At 47.3% G+C, this 23,797-nt stretch overlaps 1 protein-coding gene across 2 annotated transcripts in view; it reads left to right on the forward strand.

The window, feature by feature from the left end:
- Positions 1–23,797, forward strand: part of MEI1 (meiotic double-stranded break formation protein 1) — a 3,250,839-nt gene that overhangs the window by 2,995,714 nt on the left and 231,328 nt on the right. For both annotated transcript variants that reach the window (XM_078683295.1, XM_078683306.1), the window contains one exon: positions 12,852–12,958. In XM_078683295.1, the coding sequence (XP_078539421.1) occupies positions 12,852–12,958 (107 nt within the window). The remainder of the gene's footprint in view (positions 1–12,851; positions 12,959–23,797) is intronic.

Raw genomic sequence — 23,797 nt, forward strand, 5'->3', positions numbered from 1 at the left:
AAGAACTTCAGTGGGGCCTTCCCTTTGGACAAGCAGATTAATCAAACAATTCTTGAACGGACTATACAGATCTTTCCCTCCAGTAAGGATGTTGCCACCTACATGGCATCTGAATGTAGTCCTTAATCAACTCATGAAGCATCCATTCGAGCCGTGCACAGAGCTGACTTGAAATACATCTCTTGGAAACCAGCGCTACTTCTTGCGCTCACCTCCGCAAGGAGAGTGAGTGAGCTGCAGGCACTTTCAATTCAGGATCCTTTTATGCAATTTAAAAATGACAGAGTGATCCTTAGAACCAATCCGAAGTTCATCCCAAAGGTCCCGTCGGATTTCCACCTTAATGAGCCTGTGGTTTTGCGTTCCTTCTTCCCAAATCCCAGTACAGCAGCTGAGAGGGCATTACATTCTCTGGATCTCAAGCGATGCTTGAAATTTTACATCGACAAAACAAGGGCGTTTAGGAAATCAAATCAGCAGACCTAGGAAGGGTCTCCCACTTACAAAACAGAGCATCTCAGGCTGGATTTCGGCAGCCATCTCCTTCTGTCATGAACAGGCAGGACTGCCTCTGCGCTCTAAGGTGCGAGCCCACTCCATGAGGGCTATATCCACTTCTATGGCACTCTTTGCAGGGGTGCCGGTTATTGACATCTGCAGGGCGGCAACATGGAAGTCGCCTCATACTTTCACTAGGCATTATTGCCTGGACACAGAGCTTATGAAGGATGCAGCAGTGGGACAAGCAGTACTACGCCATCTATTTCATTGAGGTGAGCCTTCTTTCATCCCTCCATCCTTCTGTTATTTGCACATTTCTTTGCTGATGGTATTGTTTGCATCTATGCGCTGTTACTAGTTGCTGGATGTGTTATTATCTAATGACTTGCATATACTGTACTATATGAAATGTGCTTTCTGCATTGCTTGCTACTCTGATTCAGGCATGTGAATCTATGAAAGACACCTATAATACTGGATAAGAAATGCGTTACTTACCTGTAACTGCAGTTATCCAGTTGGTGTCTTTCATAGATTCACAGTGCTGATTCAAAAGTAAGGGAGAACCCGGTAAGCCTTTGGCATCTGGGTAAATAAAGTCATATATGAAAAAACAAGTGATGCCAAAGGCACCAATAACGCACTTATAGTATTGGGTGAGATAGCTCAATTATCCCATCCTGTGACAAATATATTATCTTGAACAGAATAAATTCTAGTATTTTTTGTGGGGCTTCCCACCTCCGTACAGAACACACAATGTATTATTTTTCTTACTTATTTATTCAATTGAATTGAAAAAGAATTGGATTTTAGGCAAATATAATTTTTATGCCCATTTTCTACATGTAAACGAACAAACACATATATATATATATATATATATATATATATATATATATATATATATATATATATACACATCCCTTTTTACATAAATATATGCAAACAAATATACATACATTGATCTATTGACAGCTCTTTTTCGAAAATTGTAGCCCAATTTCTTTCTAAAGGATGCTTGCTAAATGTAAAGACTCAGCATTCCTTCTCAAGTAAGATCAAGTAAGATCAACCAGACCTATACACCAGGGGTATAACACGTCTATATCTTTTTTTATAGACCTATCCAAAGTTTTTTGCCCATTGTAAAGACAAATATTTTTTCACAACTTGAAATACTTTGGCTGGTATCTTCTTTGAAAAATGTCGACGCGTTTCAGCCCTCACAGTATGGGCCTCATCAGGACTCGGGCTAGCAAGATATTCAGTCGTTATCTTGGCCTTCTATAGTGTATATGTCCTCTAAGATTCTTTTGTTCCATCAGGGGAAACTGTTATTTACGTGGTAGTCACCGTGCATAAATCCCATGCTGTTTCTCTTAATTTCAATTTGAAGTCCCTCATGTAATTAGGGTTCCCTTATGTCAGTTCCCAAGCTCGTATTCACGACACACGTTGGTCACGTCTTGGACCTCTAGATATTTAATGGGCACACCGTCCTACAAACAGACAACGGCTTGTCATTCCATAAAGTTGTGTCCGGAATCCTCCCCTCTACGTACATGCTAATATTCGAGGAATTCCATAATGTGTATAACTTTACACAGACGCGAGCCGGCTCCTACTGGCGATCACGTGACACGTAGATTCACATGCAACCCTCCTGCCTCCCCTGGAAGGACTCACCTAATTCTCTCAGTAACACGCCTACTTAGCTTAGTGTGTACGAAAATCTGAGGGACTGAGGCTCCTGTCAGGAAGGTTCTAGAGGGAGGTGAAAGCTGATTGGCTCTTCTCTAGAGTTTGGTCCTTTTTACAAAAGGACCTAGATATCTTACAAAAGTGAGGCCTTATGGCCTACTATTCTCTATATGTCTATAGGACATTACTTATTTATGTACCGGGGACTCCCATCTTAACGACGGGGAATGATTCAGGCATGTGAATCTATGAAAGACACCAATACTGGATAACTGCAGTTACAGGTAAGTAACGCATTTCTTCCTTTAAAGTCAAACTCAGGTGGCGTTCCCTCATTTCAGGAAAGCTGGCTATCAGCGGACACTACCTCAGGTTACACAGTAGTTCTCTGAGTATTCCGAGGAACACTCACTTCCTTGGTCAGGGAGAACGTGTAACTGGAACAACAGTGTGTGAAGGGCTCCCACTTTTATTCAGTCAAAGCAGACCGGATGTGGATACTCCTCTCCTCATTCCTTTAGGAGAGGCCAGCCTTTTGACACTCTCCTGATCACTATTTTGTGGAACATAACTCATCATTGTGCTATTGGGGGCAAAAATTAGATGTCAAAATGTTGTCTCACAGATAGAAGCACTTGTTTCAGGACGGTGATTTCAATACCTGGACTGGAATGGCAACAGCTGGCAGAGTAACCCAGTACATGTCAGTAAGCAAACAAATGGAAAGATATACTTTCAGAGAAGAACTCAGTCCTACAAATTAGTAAGCTTACCCGAGTCCTAAGTGGGTGAAGTGGTTGTGAGCATCATTTCGACCTGGATACTAGTGATGCTCCCCAGAATGCCCAAGCATCAGAGACTACAGTGTAACAGCAGATGGTCAAACTCCTGACACAGATTACAACACAAAGAGCAAGAAGGGTAGCAAGGAAAGGATATGTGATGGATCTGAGAAAGGAAAAAAGTGCACGAACTAACGAAGCAGAAAGCCAATGCAAATATGAGTTGTTACCAAGCGAATCGGCTGTCAAAATAAGATATGTAAAACCTTTCTGCCACTATCGATTTGAACGTGCATTGCAACCTGGAAGTCCCAACCCTGCAGTGTTTAGAGGTCTAATTTTCCAACTAGAGACAGATGGGGATTCTGTGCTTGTACCCCTGACTGTGGGCTGATGTCAGGAAGCTGTGTGAGGCAAAGAATATTCTATACAGTAGTCTTCAGAGGTGATCCAGGCTTTGCACATAGGCATGGATGTAGGAGGCACCAATATTAGTGATACTTGGGACGCCCCAACTGATGACCCATTCTCACCTTTGTAAACCCTTGCAGCCAATCCCTCTAGCCAGCTTCCTCCATCATTTCTGTAGTCTCTGCTGTCAGTGCACTTGACCTAAGACAGGTTGAGACTGTGATGGAGAAGACTCACTGATAGTTTGTTTAGGAAAAACAGTGGTTCCTGTGGAATGATATACTATGAGGTTATGATACATAAGCACAATTGTAATATAGAGGGTTAGATAATGACGAAGGAACCACTAACACACTGATTCCAGTGTAGTATATTTTATGGTTTTTTATATCAATAAAGTTAGGAGTAAATATTATACATCAAAATAACATTTGTGCATAGTGTCCCAAGGGTTCCACAGTTTGTACAAGTCGACCATTATCAAAATAATTCCATGTGAACATCAGCTATATACAATGATATGTGCTGGTAAAATGGTTTGCTTCTTCTGTTTGAGAATGTTCCTATTTTCCTTCTCTTGTATAGTTTGAGTTGCAAGAAGAGTCACACTAAAAAAGTAAATACTTTTAGAAGTAGAACACTAATCATATGTGGAATGTCTTGGCAGTTTCTTAAGACTTCTGTTTAGTCTTGCTGCCATCTGACAGTAATTAGCATTTGGGTTCTCTCTGAGAACTGAGGTTCTATATTTTCCATCCTCATCATCACCAATCTCTCCACTTGACTCTATACACTTACCCCCAATTCTCTGATATTTACTTCTGTGCTAGAAGCTTTAGCGTTCTATTAAGCCCATCCATGAAAGTATAATACTCCATTACTGCCCCAGCAACCACAGCACAATATCAAGTATTGAACATATGCATGATTAACCCAAACAACTGATAAGTGTTTGAAAATCAGTCAACAGCATGGCACTTACTACTTCTCATTTCCCGATACACTCCAACCCAGAAACTTACATCAGTTAGTCATTACTTCATAACCACTAAGTACGAAGGGGATCGGGAAAACATGGCGGCCGCAGGCTAGCGCGGCTCGCTCGTCCCAAGCAGCCCTCTGATGCACCGTGATACTGCTGGCGCCGAACGCTGAAATTTTTCGGATGGAGTCCTATCTAGAGATAGCGGAGCAATGAAATAATTTCCACTTTTTGCAAGAAGGGCCACTGTATTATTCTTTTTCGGCTGACCGTCTTTTTCCTTTTCTTGTGCTTCCCTTACGGATGTGTTTGGCCGCAGATTCACGACCCCTCCCTCCCGCCTCTTTGCCACAGTTGAGACTAGCAGCCGTGGAGCTCAGGCGCGGCCGCACGGCTGCGGCTCGGGGGTCCCTCAGATGAAGATTGGGCAGTAGCAGAGCAGGGGAGGCTGCCGGCTACCAGTCAGTGCTCCCCAGAACATTTTCGGCAAATCCCGGCGAGGGCCCAGCTGGAAGTATTTCCGGCGAAGAGGAAGAGCTCTGGGCACTGGAGGACCGTGAATTACCCAGAGAACGGGCAGCGGCAGCGGCAGAGGTGCCTGGAAGTAAGGTTGGGGGCGGAATAGGGGTGCAGGGGCTGACAACGTAAATAAAACAATAAATAAAAAGCAGACTCCTTAGAATATAAACAAAAAACAGGGGAGAGGCCTGTAAAAAACCACAGGTCCCAGGAAGCACTGCAAGGGTTGAGATATTGACAAAGAAAGGAACAGTAGTAGATAAGGGTGTGGAAGTGGAGGGTGAGACTGTTACTGGGGAAGGGAAAGGCGCTAACCAGGGGGCTAGGTGTAAGGAAGTAGGCAAAGATACAAAAACCAAGGGCAGTTTTCAGAGTGGGGCTAATAATAAGCACACGAATAACAGCACTGTACGTGCCACTCCCTCACTGCGCTCTTTTTTTAAAGTGGTACCCCAGGTATTAGACATCTTACCAGTCATAGCTGCACCTACACCCACACCTCTGCCCACATCTCCACCTGTACCCGTACCTGCTCCTTTCGAGCCTATTTCTATTATAGAGCCAGGGATGGCTGAACCTTCTCTCGTCCCGGAAGCCGCAGCCGAAGCTGTTGGTGGTGCTGAGAGTGTATTAACAGTATTGGAAGAGGCATTATCTGTTGACAAAGGTGGTGATGACCAGAGCAGAAAAGGGGTCGGAAACACGCTTGAGGCCCTTGTTGCATCAATTACATCAATGAGGGAGGAGATAAGATGCAACTTCTTGGTCTCTAAAACTAACCAGAATGAGATAAGGGCATCATGTGAGATCCTCGAGAGGAAAGTGGGCGGTCTATGTGAAAGAACAGAGGCGCTGGAGAGCTCAGTGGGGCTGTTGAAGTCCAACCTAGAGATCGCTGAGTCAAAAATCCAAAATCTTCAGAGAGAGGGGGATGCTATGCGGGAGAGGGTCGAATCGTTGGAAAACTACTCACGGTGTAATAACCTTCGGTTCTTGAAAATCCCGGAAGGAAAGGAGAGTGGAGACGTCAAGGCCTTCGTGATTAAACTACTGAAGGACTCCCTAAATTTCGAAGAGACAGCCGAGGATCTAGAAAAAGACATACAACGGATACATCGGGATCCTTTCCGTCTAAACCCTGGTAGAACTAAATCTAGAAAGATTCTGATTAACTTTCTCACATATACTCTAAAGGAGAAAATTCTAAACCTCGCGCTGAAAGACAAAACGTTAAAGGGCCCAGACTTCTCTTTTGAGGTACGGTCTGACCTTTCTAAATCTACATTAGATAGGCAGTGGGAGCTCGGCCGGAGAATGGACAAGTTTAGGTCCTTTGGTGCAACGGTGCAAATGCGGTTCCATGCATTTTTACGTGTAAGGTATAACAACAAAATGCACAATATCCGATCCCCTCTTGAGGCCGATGAACTGCTGAAATCTATTAGAATTCACTCTTGCTCTCAGGGCGGAAGCTAATATAGAAACACTTAGCTTTAGCTCTAGTACCGGTTTTTGCTCCAGTCACCACCTAGATACGTAAGGTACTCTATTGGCTTGAGAGTCCTTGGCTGTATGTCACTTCCCTTTCTAGGGTTAGCGAATAGAGGAAATGTTGGGTAGGATTTACTTTAAAAAAAAAATATATATATATATATAAATATATTAAAGGAAAGAATTGCCGTAATTATCACAAAGAGGTGCTACTAAGTATCAAAAATCTACATAAAAAAGGGGAAAACAAATTAAAATTAAAAAAAATCAAATAAAATAAGGGGTTTCCCTTTCTAACACTTGGTATGCTTCTCTGTAGTGTCTGTTCCGCTTTCTCTGGCAGGCAATTTGACTTGGCCCCAGCATTTTAATGCGGTGCAGAAGGGGAGGGCTGTTAGAGGGCATAAATCTGGCTATTCACCAGGCCGGAGTAAGTTTGGGAGGGTTTTCCAAGAGGGGGGACACGGGTGGGGGCATTTTTGGGTGGGGGGGAAACGATAAATAATCCTCATGAGTCTGTCCTTTTCAATCTCTCTACGTGTCTGAGTTGCATATGTATCCAGGTTCAGTTCAGTAAGATTGCCAGGTGGTTGAGCCCAGGTAATCACGACTATGGAATGAGCTCTGCAAAGGTGAGGGAGATGGAGATGGATGTAATATAATGACCTCCATTCAATATATGTCCTGGAATGTCAATGGTCTGCGCGTGAGGAGTAGAAGAGATCGCATTCTACAATATTTGAGAGACTCCCTCGCGCCGATCATTGTCATACAGGAGACACACCTCCTTAAAGTAGAAGTCATCACATTACTTAGAAAGCAGAGATGGATCGATAAATTTATATGTACGGATCACAATGCAAACATCAGGGGGGTCCTCTTTATTTTAAAAAAATCAGCGAAAGTCCAGATTCTGGACTATAAAGAGGATCATTCTGGGAGATGGCTCCTGCTAAGAATCTCAGTAGACGGCTGGATCTTTACATTAGTGGGCTATTATGGCCCAAATCTAGACGATCCGTCTTACTTGGATACCATTAGGAATCACTTGGTCACCTTCCAAGACCCCGTAATCTGGGTGGGGGGTTTTAATATTGTGCTCGACCCTAAATTGGACAAATCTACCAACTCTAGAGCCTGCATCTCCTCTAAATCAAGGCAAACTCTTAAAGCAATTATGACACAGCTGGGTCTGGCAGACCTGTGGAGGGAAAGGGTGGGCAATTAATTAGGGGTCTCCTTTCGGAATCTCAAATAGAAGCATAAATCGAGAATCGATTATGCCCTATTTAGCTATTGTCTCAAAGACTCATTGACTGCGATAGAATACCTCCCTTCTCACTTGTCCGACCACTCGGCTCTTATGTTTACTTTAAGATCAGACCTGCAGATAAAACATCCGTCCTGGTCTTTCGATCGAACTATTCTACTGGAAGACGAAGAAGTTAGCTTCCTGGTAGCAGAGACCACATCTTTCTTGGAGATCAATTTAGAATCTGCTGTCTTAGCCATTGTGTGGGAGGCATTGAAAGCTTTTTTGAGAGGCAGTATTACCAACAGAGCCTCTCATAGGCGGAAGATATACAGGGAGAAGATAAAAAGCTTAGAGCAGGAGATGTACCTAATCGAGCAGAAGCTCGGTACCTCCATGGGCTTGCCAGACATGCAAAGGAAGCTGGATGAGTTGAGAAAACAACTGGAGAATATCTTACAAGAGAGGGTGGCTAAGAGATGGGAGGCTAGTAAGATTTCCCAGTTCGAGTTCGTGGAGGCAGCAGGCAGGATTTTGGCGTGGAAAGTTAAGGCTGACCAAGCCCAAAATTACATTAGAGAAATAAAAGTAGAAGGGGAGGCTGCTGCCAGGATCTCTAACTCAGAGATCGGGAGTGCCTTTTTGGATTATTTTGAGGGGATTTACAGGGAGGATATTTCTAATGACCATGTGGTAAGGGATACATGGCTTGATAAGATCTCTCTGTCAACCCTTTCAACAGTGCAGAGTAACTGCTTAGAGATGGAGATATCGGAGGCCAAAGTGAGCAAAGCCATAGGACAACTTAAACGAGGGAAGGCGGCAGGCCCTGACGGACTACCTGGAGAGTTATATCGAGCGCTAGGTGGTGTTATTCTCCCAACATTGACGGCCCCTTTTAATGGGATTCTTAGGAAGGGGGAATCTCCTCCAAAATCTTGGGGAGAGGCGTCTAACGTTCTGATCCCTAAGCCAGGGAAGGACACGACAGAGTGTGGTTCCTATCGACAAATCTCGCTTTTGAATAGCGACTATAAAATCTTTGCTACCATCATGTCTGCGAGATTGGGGAGTGTAATTGGCGCAATTTTACACCAGGATCAGAAAGGTTTTATTAAAGGACGTCAACTATCAGTTTTAACACATGACTTGCTGAGGGCAATAGATATTGCTTCAGCTTTCTCCCTACCATTGGCCACCCTTACTTTAGACGCGACAAAAGCCTTCGATAGGGTCAACTGGCCCTATCTAGCCGCAGTTTTAAAGAAATTCAACTTTGGTGAAGGCTTTTGTCGAGCTATTACTCTTATGTATGGGGTTCCATCGGCAAGGCTGTTAATTAATGGCGTCCTGACAGAATCTTTTAACATCACGAGGGGCACGCGGCAGGGCTGCCCGCTCTCTCCCCTCCAATTCAATTTGTACATTGAACCGTTCGCCCAAGTCTTGCGGGCAGAGGAAAATATTCCTTCTTTCAAGTTTGAGGAGTGGGAGAGGCGGGTTGCTCTTTACACAGATGACATTCTCATCTTTACGTCTGACCCGGATCTATCATTTCCCTCTGTTATTAAGAGGGCGGAAGAGTTTGGGCGTATTTCAGGGTACGAGATTAACGCCAGCAAAACAGAAATTATGGCTTGGAATATCCCCAACTTACATCTAGGGGTAACCACCTCCATGCGATACCTTGGAATACGGGTTACTCAAGATGTTGGAAACATCGCACAAAATAATCTTGATCGAGTTTACAACGAGTGCAGAAAGTTATTAAAATCTTGGGCTCACCTTCCACTTACCATATTGGGTAGGGTAAGCTTGATAAAGATGACTATCCTCCCAAAATTTACATTTACCTTTAATACCATCCCCCTGGCCTTTGATGCTAAAATCTTGGATAAGTGCCAGCGAGAGATTAACTCCTTTATCTGGAATTATAAATCAACCAGACTGGCAGGGAAGAAGTTGAGGAGGAGGAGGGAAAAGGGGGGGCTTGCACTACCTGTTTTACAGCACTATGCATGGGCTTTTCAGTTGTCCCACTCTAGAATGCTTTTAAAAACACCATCTAGCTCATCGATAGGGACAATGTTTAAAGCCATGCTGGTTGGAGCGGACTTGCCAATCTATGGTCTCCTGTTTAAATTTGGGGACCAGAAATTCTTTAAAAAAGTCAAGTTAAAAATCCTTCAGTCCCTGGCGAAAGCCTGGGTACAGATTAGAAAGAGAATGGGGCTGCCTTACTATTCAAACTTTGCACCAGTGTGGAAGGATAGCTTGTCTATTCTAGTGAAGGATGCTGGGATTATAAGATGGGGTGAGTTGCTGGTAGAAGGGTCCGTGAGGGCATGGGAGGAGCTACGGGAGCAGGTTGGCCCCGGTCTCTCTAGATTTAAGTTCATGCAGCTGGATAGCTGGGCCACGGCCTTGTGTCGGAAAGGGATAGCACTGGGGAAAGCCAGCAATCTAGAACAGCAGCTAGTAGAGCGAGTTGGGGGAGGCAAAGAGGTAGCTTTGTGGTATTGGAGGTTGTTGGATGAGGATGATGGGGAGTTTGCTCTACCTGATGAGCTGTGGGCGGAAGAGCTAGGCTTTCAGTGCGAGGAGACTTGGGTAAAATCATTTACTCTCCTTTATAAAATCGTTAAACCGGCATGGCTGAGACGTTACCATCTGTTCACGGTGCATTGGGCTTATCTCTCGCCCCTGAGGCTCTCCAAATTTCTCCCAGGAAAGAAATGTAACAAATGCAATCTCATCGAAGCATCAGATATACATATGTTTAAGGACTGCCCTTACATCGGCCGGTTCTGGGAAGAAGTGAAGTCAACTCTGGACTCTATCTTAAATATATCACTATCCATCACTCTGCCATTAATAATCTTTGGTCTGAATGCTGGCATCACAGGCAAGGCAAGGTCCTTTTGTTTTATGCAATCCTCTTGGCCAGGAGACAAATTTGTAAAGTTTGGGTAGAAAAAACGGCTCCATCACACAGTGGCTGGTTGATGTCCCTATATGAAACATCTAACGTGGACTTGACCAGATCTTGTAGTAAACGTAACTTGGCTTTCTGGGACTTGTTGGTCCAGTGGAGATAGTGCCCCGGGGATTTTTTTTTGTCCCCCGGGTCCTATGATTATGCCTACAACACTCCACGGACCCTGGTTTCCTCGGCTCGATATCGGTCCTACAGGTTGAAAAATACCTTGATGGAGTAATTGCAAGCCCACTCCCTCCCCTCCCCCTCTGGCTTTCTTCAAGACTCTTCTGCCACCAATGTTATCAAATCGTGCCTGTTGCGGGAGACAACTAAAACCTTACGCCTCTCGGCGAGGGACACGCAAGGTGGTTGGCGTTTCTTGAAAAGAGGAAAAGTCAAATTAGGACAAAAAAAATAAAAATAAAAAATAAATAACCCCTAAGTACGAAGGGGAACCCCTAAATAGATGAAGGTAGAGCAATAGGGGAAAGTCAAATAGTCAAAGAACCAATGGGCTGCTCTAACTAATTCTTTCAACAGATGCAATTAAGTAATTGAATGAATATGTCACTCCAGCTGAATCATACGCTCAAACAGAAAAAATTATTATTATAAATCAATTCATTTAACCATTTTATTTTTGTTTTGCTTATTGATCAAAAAACGATTTCATGCATGAATCAAATCTTTATACAATAAAATATATACAATATCTTTTTCATTTTTTTGTTTCTTCATACAATTCTTGATATGTGTGCAGTATAAATCTAGTATGTCATCATGTTTCTCTTTATTTAACACTCCGTTGCTGAATCATGCGATTCTCAAACACATACATTAATGCAGAAATTATTTGAAAAATGTATACATTTATAAAAGAAGTATCAGTTGTCTATAAAACGAATCATTTTATATTCATTATCGTCTTTTAACCAATAGGCCCCATGGACTCTTGATATGATTGTTTTTTCACGCCCTGAAGAAGGTGAAACGGCAGACAGGGGGTGGTGAGACCGAAATGCGAGTCGGCGCGTTTTGATCTCTGATTTGCCCCTTACATATGTATATTATTGTTTGATCCATGTAAAAACAAATTCATGTGGATTTAATTAACTTTTTCCAATTCATTTATAAAAAAGATATGTTGTAACTCTTTGATGAACTTTCTTAGAAGTTTTGAACTATTCACCGATAACTTTATTGTCCCATGGAAAAATGTTTTGTTCGATTCTGCATATGTATAGGGATTTTGTATTATAGTTAGGTATAACATTTGCTGAATGTGAAGTGTGCTTTCACGGTTTGAATGGGTTCATTTGAGAGTGAGAATGTATGAATGGTTTGTATGAAAGGAAGTCCATTGTGACTACCACCAGTTGGGCCATGACAACTCTTGTATATATTTTATTGCATAAAGATTTGATTCATGCATTAAATCGTTTTTTGATCAATAAGCAAAACAAAAATAAAATGTTGTTTAAATGAATTGATTTATAATAATTATTTTTTTTGCTTGAGCGTATGATTCAGCTGGAGTGACATATTCATTCAATGACTTAATTGCATCTGTTGAAAGAATTAGTTAGAGCAGCCCATTGGTTCTTTGACTATTTGACTTTCCCCTATTGCTCTACCTTCATCTATTTAGGGGTTCCCCTTCGTACTTAGTGGTTATGAAGTAATGACTAACTGATGTAAGTTTCTGGGTTGGAGTGTATTGGGAAATGAGAAGTAGTATAATTGCATCTGTTGAAACAATTAGGTAGAGCAGTCATAACTTCATAGTCTCATTCAGGGCACCCTGTGCTGCATCTAGGTTCTAGTACCACTACCTCCTTGGTTGGTTCCACTAGCATGCACTACTGAGAGCCAAGTACCTCTCTTCAAGAGTTGAAAAAAGCATTTAAATATCATCTCTTGCTACTAAATTGTTAAGAGTGAACAGTGCACCAATTATCCTAAAACACTATAAATATGTACTTTCTATGTCTGACTGGATATAGTCATGTTTAAATGTGATTGTCTTCTCCAGTGACATCCATGGTGCAATAAATTCAAGCTACACTGAATATTTCAATGATCAGTTTTAGCTGCCAGCCCATTGTTGTATATGACACTGCTGTTTAGTATGTACAGCATGCTGTTTAAAACGTCCCTGCTTTACAAATTAAATAAGATGTCTACATTTAATATAATATGAAAATTACATTTGAATTCTTGTCCTCTCAGCTCTGCATATGGCGTCACAGCCTTGGAACCGATGCGTGCTCAACACAGTACTCAACTCCGGAGAGAACTCATTCCTGCAGCCTGTGATTCTGCGACTCATGGCTTTGGTAAGTAAATGGGTATGGCACTTGAAGGACACACAAAGGCATTCCAGATGTTTTAAGGCATGGGCAAAACTGACAATTGCCCAGGGACCCCTGAGAAAGTGAACTTTCTGTCCATTAAACCTCTGTCTATTGTATTTCTCCCTGTAAACCACTCTCCCTGTCTGCTTACATGTACCTCTGACTCTTTTTCTTCAGTGTAATCTTAAGGAATTTTGGGGTTCCTGGCAAGACATATTTCTAGTTTTTTTGTGAACCTGTTAAAGTTTAACATATAAATCTGTATTGTTTCGCATCTGTAGGAAAAAAGCCCTTTTTTAAAATGGTCACCCCCACTTTTTGGCTGGTGTCTAAGTACAGGTTCCCAGTGCAAGATCTCTTTCCCAAAAACTGTACAGTTGTCCGACAATTGGCAAGACCTTTAGCACCCCTTTAAATCCCTAGTAAATTATATTCCTGGGGGGTCACCAGGTGGCGCACGACCAAGATGGCCGCACGCCTGTGAGGCTCTGGTCACTTGGCTTCTTGATTTTCTCTTTTATCCTGATCAACTGACTGCTGCCTCCTACCACGGAATGGCAAACACTTGCTGAGATTGCCTACTCCCTACCGCTCTGTTTGCAGCGCCTGGGGACGCACAGCTGGGCTGATACGGACACAAGAGCCCCCGCCCGAGGTGACCCCGCGATGACTCGCCAGTGGCTACACTTGCTACACGGGGGCCCTGGCTTATCGCGTGGTGACAGGGCCGCACTGACCGGACTTTCGCAGCACCCACCTGATGCAGATGGCCGCCTGACTTGTTGATCACTACTGCCTGCGGGAGAAGGTGGGGCTTCGCGGCGGTGGAGTGTGGCTCCTTGGGCTCCAGGATGGGACATTGCTTACGGTGAGGCAGTTTGAAGCGCGCTTCCCCTGGGCTGACTACGGCTGAATGGGGACTCTCTCGGTGGCTCCTCTATTCCCGTGCTCCCCCCGTAGCAGACCGCAACATCAAGCACCCCCGCTCCGTGACTTTGCTGCGCTGCCTGCGCTACACCGAGTATCCGAGGTGAGCGCGAGGCACATTCACTTTCACTGCTGGGGACGTAGTTGCTGATACTGCCTTTGCCGTCTGAGACTACCTCCTTTCAGCCCGGCTGACGTGAGAGGTGCGAGTGCTACTGCCCTGGTTGGGACTTGCTGTCCTTCCACGCTGCATCATTACAATAGCGCGGGCTGTATGGACACTCACTGCTGATATCTACATATGCCAAATACATTGGTGAGGAGATTCTGGGCTGACTGAACACTGAAGTCTACATGAGGGCGGACGGTGCACTACTCCCTCAATAGACATCCTATAAACTACTTTTGGCTGGACCTCCTATGAATGACATCAGGGTGCTACCCTAGCTGCACTGCTCTTCGAGCTTGCTTTAGGCACTGATCTGCTGCTCCTCTGTGGTTGAGCGTGCTAGCTCCCTCCGACCTGCGGCCGCCATTTTGAAAGAGCCCTCCCACTCCTGCCATTTTCCATCGAGCTCCCTGACACCTGGTTCTCGCTGTCTGGATCTGGCTGGGCGCCCCCTCCCTCAACAAAGCGACGCCACTTACCCCACTGTAGCAGAACACAACTGCATCCCTCCCTGTGCTGAGTCACACTACCTGCGGTGCGGTCATCATGGGGAAGCCCGAGGGCCGCCAGACCAAACTACCCTTTGATACCAAGAGGACTGTCACGCGCTCCCACGCCGACTATACTGATCCCTACCTAACACATCCTCCACTGTTCCACCGCCAACCTCGGAGGACGAGGTCAAATCCCTATTACTAGACATGCAACGCAGCCTGTCTGACCTCTCCACAAAAATGGACCTAATGAGCACGCGCATGGACTACATAGTCCAAAAGGTGGAGAAACTTGATGAACGGATCAAAGAGGCAGAGAAGCGCATTTCGGACACGGAAGACACCACCTCGCAGATGACCCGCCACATTACGCAAATGGATAAGCTTCTAAAGGTAATTGCTGCCAAGAATGAGGACTTGGAGGCTAGAAGCCAGCGCAATAACATACGGTTACTGGTATTCGTGAAAGCACGAACACTGGCAGGATGGAAGACTTCCTCGAGCGACTCCTGCGTACCACCTTTGGAGCAGATGCCTTCTCCTCCCAGTTCATAGTGGAGCAAGCGCATCGATCCCTTGGCCCACGACCGGCCCCCGGAGCTACACCCCGGTCGATAATTGCACGCCTTCTAAATTATAGAGATTGAGACGATGCCCTGAAGCTGGCCAGAGACCACCTGAACTTACAATTTGAGGGAGCCAGCTTTTCAATCTACCCCTACTTCACCATGGCGGTGCAGGAGGCACGCCGCAAATTTCTACCGGCTAAGCAGAAACCCTACAAACTCCAGATGGAATATGCTCTGCTATACCCAGCCCGTTTGAGAGTTACCTACCGGGATAAACATCCGTTTTTAACGTCCGAACAGCAGGTGGATGACTTCCTCCGCACCGTCAAGAAGAGCACCCAGGGGAGAGTGTCGCCGGAGCGCCTTTCCCAATCACCATCCTGAAGTGCGGATTAAACCTCACCTTCTTGGACCCACTAGCCATGAACTGACTCCCCTTTTCTTTACCCGTTCAAAGTTTCGAGTCCTGGCTGTAGTTGGTCCCCACAATCTTGAGATGCACCAAACCACCAACGTCCTGGCCCCATTGCTGGGAACTATGGGCGTAATGTAGAACTCTTCACACTCCTGCCGTAGCCGGTGGGACCTGGACAGACCACCCTGCCTTCTTCTCTTCAAATTACAGATAAGTGTTGGAGCTGACTGTGTCATCTCACTGCTGTGCGTTACCGCCCTCGCCATGCTTATGTAGGCATGAAACGTTTTTGTGTTGGGTTTTTTTTCACTTGCTGTTGCCTCTACTTTATTGTAAGTGACATACGCAAGGAGCTGGCAGCTGTTTGATCGCTGCACTATGGTTGCCAAATACTCTCCAGCCCTTGACCAATAACATCGGGGGAAGCCCTTGTTGCACACTGGCGTACCCCCACTTGGGAGATCCCCCTAGATCACTCTTTCGTGAAATGACTCTTCCTATATTGCACTCTTGCAATGCGATCGTTGTTCCTGGGTGATAGTAGTACTGCTGGCACATTTGGGGTGCCGCTGTGGTTGGGGGGAGGGAGAGGGTGTTATGTTCTTTGTTTGCATTGTTGTTTGCACCACATGACAGGCATGTTCTCCACTAGTAGACACGCAAGGTATACTACACCACATAGGCCGCCTCCTCAACTTGATACCATAGCTCTTAATATCACAGCACGCTGAACACCTACGCCTCAATTTAATCAACTGGAACGTTCAAGGCATCCGAGACCCTCGGAAATGTAGTCACGTCCTCTCCTACTTAGACAGACATCAGTTACACATAGCGCTCCTGCAGGAAATCCACCTCGACCCCTCACGATCTCCCTCGTTTGCTAGTAAATGGACCATGACACGTGTTTTCTTCTCTTACTCCACATACTCCAGGGGGGTGGCAATCCTGGTTAAGCACAACTCCCCCTTCATACTGGGAGGCACGTGGTAGGACCGCATGGGACGTAGCTGTATGCTCTGGGGCACCCTTGGGACTCAGTCGGTCACAATAGTGTGTTGCTATGGTCCGAACACAGATGACCCGGATTTTTACGCTACGCTATGGGTCTACATTTTGCAAGTTGGCTCTACACATATTATCTGGGGGGGGGGAGACTTCAACTCTGCTTTTAACCCAGTGATGGATAGATCCAACCCCCTCCCCATTCATTACACCCTAAAAACAGGCAGCTATACAGGGCATACTTGCGGCCCATGACCTCACCGATGTCTGGCGCCACCACCATCCTGGAGATAGGGAGGGTACCCATTTCACTGCACTTCACGCCTCCTGGGGCAGACTGGATTATTGTGTGATCTCCCGCCGTCCTGTCTCCTGGACAGAGCGGGCCACCCACCTTGCTAGGACATACTCAGATCATGCGCCAGTGCTCATAACAATTGTCCCGCCAGATATGCGATCCACACCCCGCCTATGATGACTTGCTCCGGAGGCTCTACTAGACACAGTGTTCAGGGCGGAGATTGGAGCGGAAATCACCTCCTTTTTCCAGACCAATATTGATTCTGTTTCTTCGGTGGGGGGGGGCGGTGTGGGAGGCTTTCAAGGTCACAATATGTGGGGCCTGTATGGCCAAGAGTTTTGGGGTTCTGCGGGATTTGCGCCGCACCCTTCATAGACTGGAATGCGAACTCAAGCAGTTAGAGGCTACAGTCTGGGGAGCTAATTTGGGTCAGAACCTATCCACATTTAGAGAAAAACTCACGGAGTATACTGAAATGGCTGCCTCTGAGGCACGCTTTTGCGGGAAATACCACACTGCGCGCACGTACGGCGAGGGCGAGCACCCAGGCCGACAGCTGGCATACTCGATACGCCGCCCTAGGTTTGCCAGATATGTCCTGGAGATTACCGACTCGGAGGGAGTACAACACAGAGACAATCAGGCCATTTTGCGTACTTTTACCGACTTCTATGCCACGTTGTACTGCACCAGCAGAACCAACTGCCCCCCTACTTTGGCCCTTCCTACAAGACATTACTCTGGGCTGGTTGAGTGACGTGCAATGCGAGTTTCTCGCGCCCCCATCCGGATACCATGAAATACAGGAGGCAATAATGAAAATGCAATCCGGGAAGGCCCCAGGCTCTGATGGCCTACCTGTAGATTTTTATAAAGCTTACATAACCCAATTGCTCCCCATCCTTAAAATAGTCTTTAATGAGGCACTGGAAGTTGGCATCTCCCCCCCTCCATGAGATTGGCATTAATTTCGTCCCTCCTAAAACCTGGCAAGGCAGCAGACCGTTGCGACTCATATAGGCCCTTATCTCTAATTATTACAGATACCAAAATCCTTGCCAAAATTCTTGCTAACCGCCTCACCCTGGTGATGGACAAGCTGGTGCTCCCTGACCAAGCTGGTTTCGTTCCAGGCCGTGCGACCTCACATAATCTCCGTATGCTCTTTTCCACCCTCCATGCGATAGACTCTAAAATACCCCTGGCCGCGGTATTCCTCGACACGACAAAAGCGTTCGACTCGGTGGAATGGGACTACCTCTTTGTGATTTTACAAAACATGGGCTTTCCACGGGGCTTTATATCCTGGGTGCATCTCCTCTACACTGAGCCTACGGCCAAAGTCCTTGCTAATGGCCATTCTTCATCTCCCATCCCAATATCTTGCGGGATATGGCAGGGATGTCCGCTGTCGTCACTCTTGTTCGCCTTGGCGATTGAACCTCTTGCAGCTAAAGTCAGGCAATATCATCAAGATAAGGCCCTCCGCTGCCCACTCCGGCATATCCTGATATCACTGTACTCGGACAACATCACGCTATACGTCAGGGAGCCTCAGACGAACTTGAATCCGCTGCTTCGAGAGTTCGTGAGATTTGGGGGTTTGGGGGATTGCTTCTCTCACCGACCTGATATTGCTCTGACCAGCTGACCGCGGACCACAGCACTCCAGCGGGGGTTTCCAGTGCCTGCTGCTGCCGCTACATCTCGCCGGACCCGCTGCGCGGGTCCCGCTTCGCGGTCAGCAGCGGCTAGCCAAGTTCTGCGTGGGGTGTTGCTGTTGCTGTGAGAACTCAACCGGCAGGGCTGCGAGCTCGTGGCGGGGGACTCCAAGGACCAGGAGCCCCCGCGTGCCCGTCTCCACCTGGGCTGCTCTCCCTGCCGGCCCCACCCCCACCTGAACAGTTTAAAGAAGCGCCGCGCCTTTCCTCTACGGATTGCTTCTCTCACCGACCTGATATTGCTCTGACCAGCTGACCGCGGACCACAGCACTCCAGCGGGGGTTTCCAGTGCCTGCTGCTGCCGCTACATCTCGCCGGACCCGCTGCGCGGGTCCCGCTTCGCGGTCAGCAGCGGCTAGCCAAGTTCTGCGTGGGGTGTTGCTGTTGCTGTGAGAACTCAACCGGCAGGGCTGCGAGCTCGTGGCGGGGGACTCCAAGGACCAGGAGCCCCCGCGTGCCCGTCTCCACCTGGGCTGCTCTCCCTGCCGGCCCCACCCCCACCTGAACAGTTTAAAGAAGCGCCGCGCCTTTCCTCTACGGATTGCTTCTCTCACCGACCTGATATTGCTCTGACCAGCTGACCGCGGACCACAGCACTCCAGCGGGGGTTTCCAGTGCCTTCTGCTGCCGCTACATCTCGCCGGACCCGCTGCGCGGGTCCCGCTTCACGGTCAGCAGCGGCTAGCCAAGTTCTGCGTGGGGTGTTGCTGTTGCTGTGAGAACTCAACCGGCAGGGGTGCGAGCTCGTGGCGGGGGACTCCAAGGACCAGGAGCCCCCGCGTGCCCGTCTCCACCTGGGCTGCTCTCCCTGCCGGCCCCACCCCCACCTGAACAGTTTAAAGAAGCGCCGCGCCTTTCCTCTACGGATTGCTTCTCTCACCGACCTGATATTGCTCTGACCAGCTGACCGCGGACCACAGCACTCCAGCGGGGGTTTCCAGTGCCTGCTGCTGCCGCTACATCTCGCCGGACCCGCTGCGCGGGTCCCGCTTCGCGGTCAGCAGCGGCTAGCCAAGTTCTGCGTGGGGTGTTGCTGTTGCTGTGAGAACTCAACCGGCAGGGCTGCGAGCTCGTGGCGTGGGACTCCAAGGACCAGGAGCCCCCGCGTGCCCGTCTCCACCTGGGCTGCTCTCCCTGCCGGCCCCACCCCCACCTGAACAGTTTAAAGAAGCGCCGCGCCTTTCCTCTACGGATTGCTTCTCTCACCGACCTGATATTGCTCTGACCAGCTGACCGCGGACCACAGCACTCCAGCGGGGGTTTCCAGTGCCTTCTGCTGCCGCTACATCTCGCCGGACCCGCTGCGCGGGTCCCGCTTCGCGGTCAGCAGCGGCTAGCCAAGTTCTGCGTGGGGTGTTGCTGTTGCTGTGAGAACTCAACCGGCAGGGCTGCGAGCTCGTGGCGGGGGACTCCAAGGACCAGGAGCCCCCGCGTGCCCGTCTCCACCTGGGCTGCTCTCCCTGCCGGCCCCACCCCCACCTGAACAGTTTAAAGAAGCGCCGCGCCTTTCCTCTACGGATTGCTTCTCTCACCGACCTGATATTGCTCTGACCAGCTGACCGCGGACCACAGCACTCCAGCGGGGGTTTCCAGTGCCTGCTGCTGCCGCTACATCTCGCCGGACCCGCTGCGCGGGTCCCGCTTCGCGGTCAGCAGCGGCTAGCCAAGTTCTGCGTGGGGTGTTGCTGTTGCTGTGAGAACTCAACCGGCAGGGCTGCGAGCTCGTGGCGGGGGACTCCAAGGACCAGGAGCCCCCGCGTGCCCGTCTCCACCTGGGCTGCTCTCCCTGCCGGCCCCACCCCCTCAGCCACCAATCACATACCTACAAAGGGAAACTGACATCCCCGCTGCGCGGGAGCGCGCGGGAGGGCGCCGGGAGAAGCCCGGGACAAGGGCAGGACCGTCTGTGGCCGTCCGGGGCCGTAGGAGGCCGGGCTGGGCCCACTCCCTAACATCCTACTTCCTGCACCCTACACCACGGTATAGCCAAGGTTCTGTTATTTACGAAAAGACACAATTTTAAGGCTTTTTTGATATTCTGTGCCCCTGAACACTGTTGCCTGGTCCATCATCTGTCCCTCTCCTTGTTGCCAGACGGGGGTCAGTGGGATTTTTACGAGCACTTATTGAATCACCAAGGTATAAGTTTTAGCAGGGGGGGTACACGTTATAAATAATAGGACCAAATCTAGAATACACGGTCTTTACTAATTTTACAGCATTTACCTGTGCATTCTGTGACTTTTGACCCGATAATAATGTCTAAAAAAACGGCTTCAGTCACCCCTGCAGCACTTAAAACCCTTGACTCCTTCCTTGTACACGTGGTTAAAAAAATTAATAACGATAGAAGGGAATCCTTGGGCCTAAGTCAATCGCCAATTTTGCTCCCATTGAGCCCTGACCCAAGTACACAAATCTCTGATACCCCATTGCCTGACCCTTCCACCTCCATACCTGATGTTAACTTAATCAACCTGGAAGTAGATGACGGAAACTCCGATTTGTTAGCTGATCAGTCAACAAATGTCGTGCCTGAATCAGAGCAGCAGCAAAACATTGTCGCGGAGATCCCCTCATCTTCTTCCCCTGTTACACGTCCTGTGAGAAATTGCAGGAAAGCTCAAGCCAGAAGGGGAGGAAAACAGTCAGGAAAGAAGAAGGTTAACTCACCCCCTAGACATAAAGGGATAAATGTGGAGTGTGATGACGTGGATGAGCGTAGACAAATTATTGATGATGACCTATTTAATAGGATTGCAGACATGATAGACATAAAAATTAAAACCATCATCAAGCCTCTTATTGGGAAGATCGATAAATTAACTTCTGAAATAAAAAAGATGGGAGGGTTGCAAAGTAAGTTGGCGAACGACTTAGAGAACTTAGCCAATGAAGTTTGCAACCCTGTAGTTGCCATAGAGGAAGATCCGGGTGTTGCCCCAGGCACTACGGATATACAACAACAGCCCATCTTGGATGGCCAATCGTTACCATCTGTGCCCACCAATGATGCAATTAGTGAGGCTCCTATGTCACAATCTATGGCACCTACGGCACCTGCCCCTTTGCACTTAGGGGATGATTCACCACAATTTATTTTGGAAGCCTCCCCATTAGTCCTGGTTTTGGCGAATGTGCCTGTCTTATCTCAGGAGCAAAGGGAATCCGCCCAAGGCCTTAAGGATAAAGCATTATATTGGCTTACCAACAATATGCGTATGGCAGACCAGGGGACTGATCAGCTAGCCGGTGATATTGTTATGGCAAGGAGGGTACCATGGATTGGGAGCAAGATCAAGAAATTTAATGGGGACTGCGTTATATTAAATTTTGCTAGCGCTGAAGTACTCCCTAACATTCTTGCTAATATCCTCCCACCGCAACGCAGAACTGGTTCCATAATTCCCCTTACCCTGAAATTCTTCTACACTGAGACCCAGATGGCGACTTCTTCCAATATTTCCAGGCCTAGAAGAAATGATAGAATTGCTCACTGGGGTGGGGAAACTAGGTCCAGATTTAATAACAACCACTCTCGCCCCCCGAGCAGCCGTGGGTTAGGGCAACACAACTTTCTGCATGGGCCAATGGCCAGAACACCAGGGCCACTTTGGCCCAATTTAAATAGGTGGGGCCCACATACCCCAGGTTATGACAACAGAGGCCAGGGCATTGGGTTTATGTCTAGGCAAGGGAACGAACATTTCTCAACGCGACCCAATACCCCTCAGCCTATGTGGAATCCAGCAGCAAACGGATGGGGTCAGGTGCCCACTCCCTTTGACTGGGGATTGGGAATGGGAAATAGATACGGGGTTTTGTCAGGCCTAAACGACTGCGACTGACACATAGAGGTAACAAATCAGGGCATAGATGTCACAGCTCAACAATTGGATGTGGCACCAGCCCCATGCCTAGTACCTGAGACCCCCAGGGATTCCTGTAGGCTATTGAGTTGGAATATTGCGGGGTTAAATGGCAAACGTGAGGATAAATCCTGGTCAAGCTTTGTCCTAGGCCATCATATCATTGCCCTCCAAGAAACGTGGGACACCTCTGATAATCTGTGGTGGGATGGGTTTATCAGTTTTACCAAAGCCGCTGTCCATAGTCGTATGGGGAGGGCCAAGGGAGGCCTTCTATTTTTGTTTTCATTGGATTTAAAGGGTAGTTGGAGGCAGATTGACACTGATTCTCCTAATATTCTGTTGGTTGAAAGATCGATCATAAACACTAGTAGGACTATTCTTATTAATTTTTATAACTCAGGGAACAGTGAGCACAGAGGCCGTAATATTATGGATTAATGGAAAAATTAATTGGAAAAATTAATAACGATAGAAGGGAATCCTTGGGCCTAAGTCAATCGCCAATTTTGCTCCCATTGAGCCCTGACCCAAGTACACAAATCTCTGATACCCCATTGCCCGACCCTTCCACCTCCATACCTGATGTTAACTTAATCAACCTGGAAGTAGATGACGGAAACTCCGATTTGTTAGCTGATCAGTCAACAAATGTCGTGCCTGAATCAGAGCAGCAGCAAAACATTGTCGCGGAGATCCCCTCATCTTCTTCCCCTGTTACACGTCCTGTGAGAAATTGCAGGAAAGCTCAAGCCAGAAGGGGAGGAAAACAGTCAGGAAAGAAGAAGGTTAACTCACCCCCTAGACATAAAGGGATAAATGTGGAGTGTGATGACGTGGATGAGCGTAGACAAATTATTGATGATGACCTATTTAATAGGATTGCAGACATGATAGACATAAAAATTAAAACCATCATCAAGCCTCTTATTGGGAAGATCGATAAATTAACTTCTGAAATAAAAAAGATGGGAGGGTTGCAAAGTAAGTTGGCGAACGACTTAGAGAACTTAGCCAATGAAGTTTGCAACCCTGTAGTTGCCATAGAGGAAGATCCGGGTGTTGCCCCAGGCACTACGGATATACAACAACAGCCCATCTTGGATGGCCAATCGTTACCATCTGTGCCCACCAATGATGCAATTAGTGAGGCTCCTATGTCACAATCTATGGCACCTACGGCACCTGCCCCTTTGCACTTAGGGGATGATTCACCACAATTTATTTTGGAAGCCTCCCCATTAGTCCTGGTTTTGGCGAATGTGCCTGTCTTATCTCAGGAGCAAAGGGAATCCGCCCAAGGCCTTAAGGATAAAGCATTATATTGGCTTACCAACAATATGCGTATGG

The sequence above is a fragment of the Lissotriton helveticus genome, chromosome 1_1, assembly GCF_964261635.1.
Source record: "Lissotriton helveticus chromosome 1_1, aLisHel1.1, whole genome shotgun sequence".
Classification (NCBI taxonomy): Eukaryota; Metazoa; Chordata; class Amphibia; order Caudata; family Salamandridae; genus Lissotriton; species Lissotriton helveticus.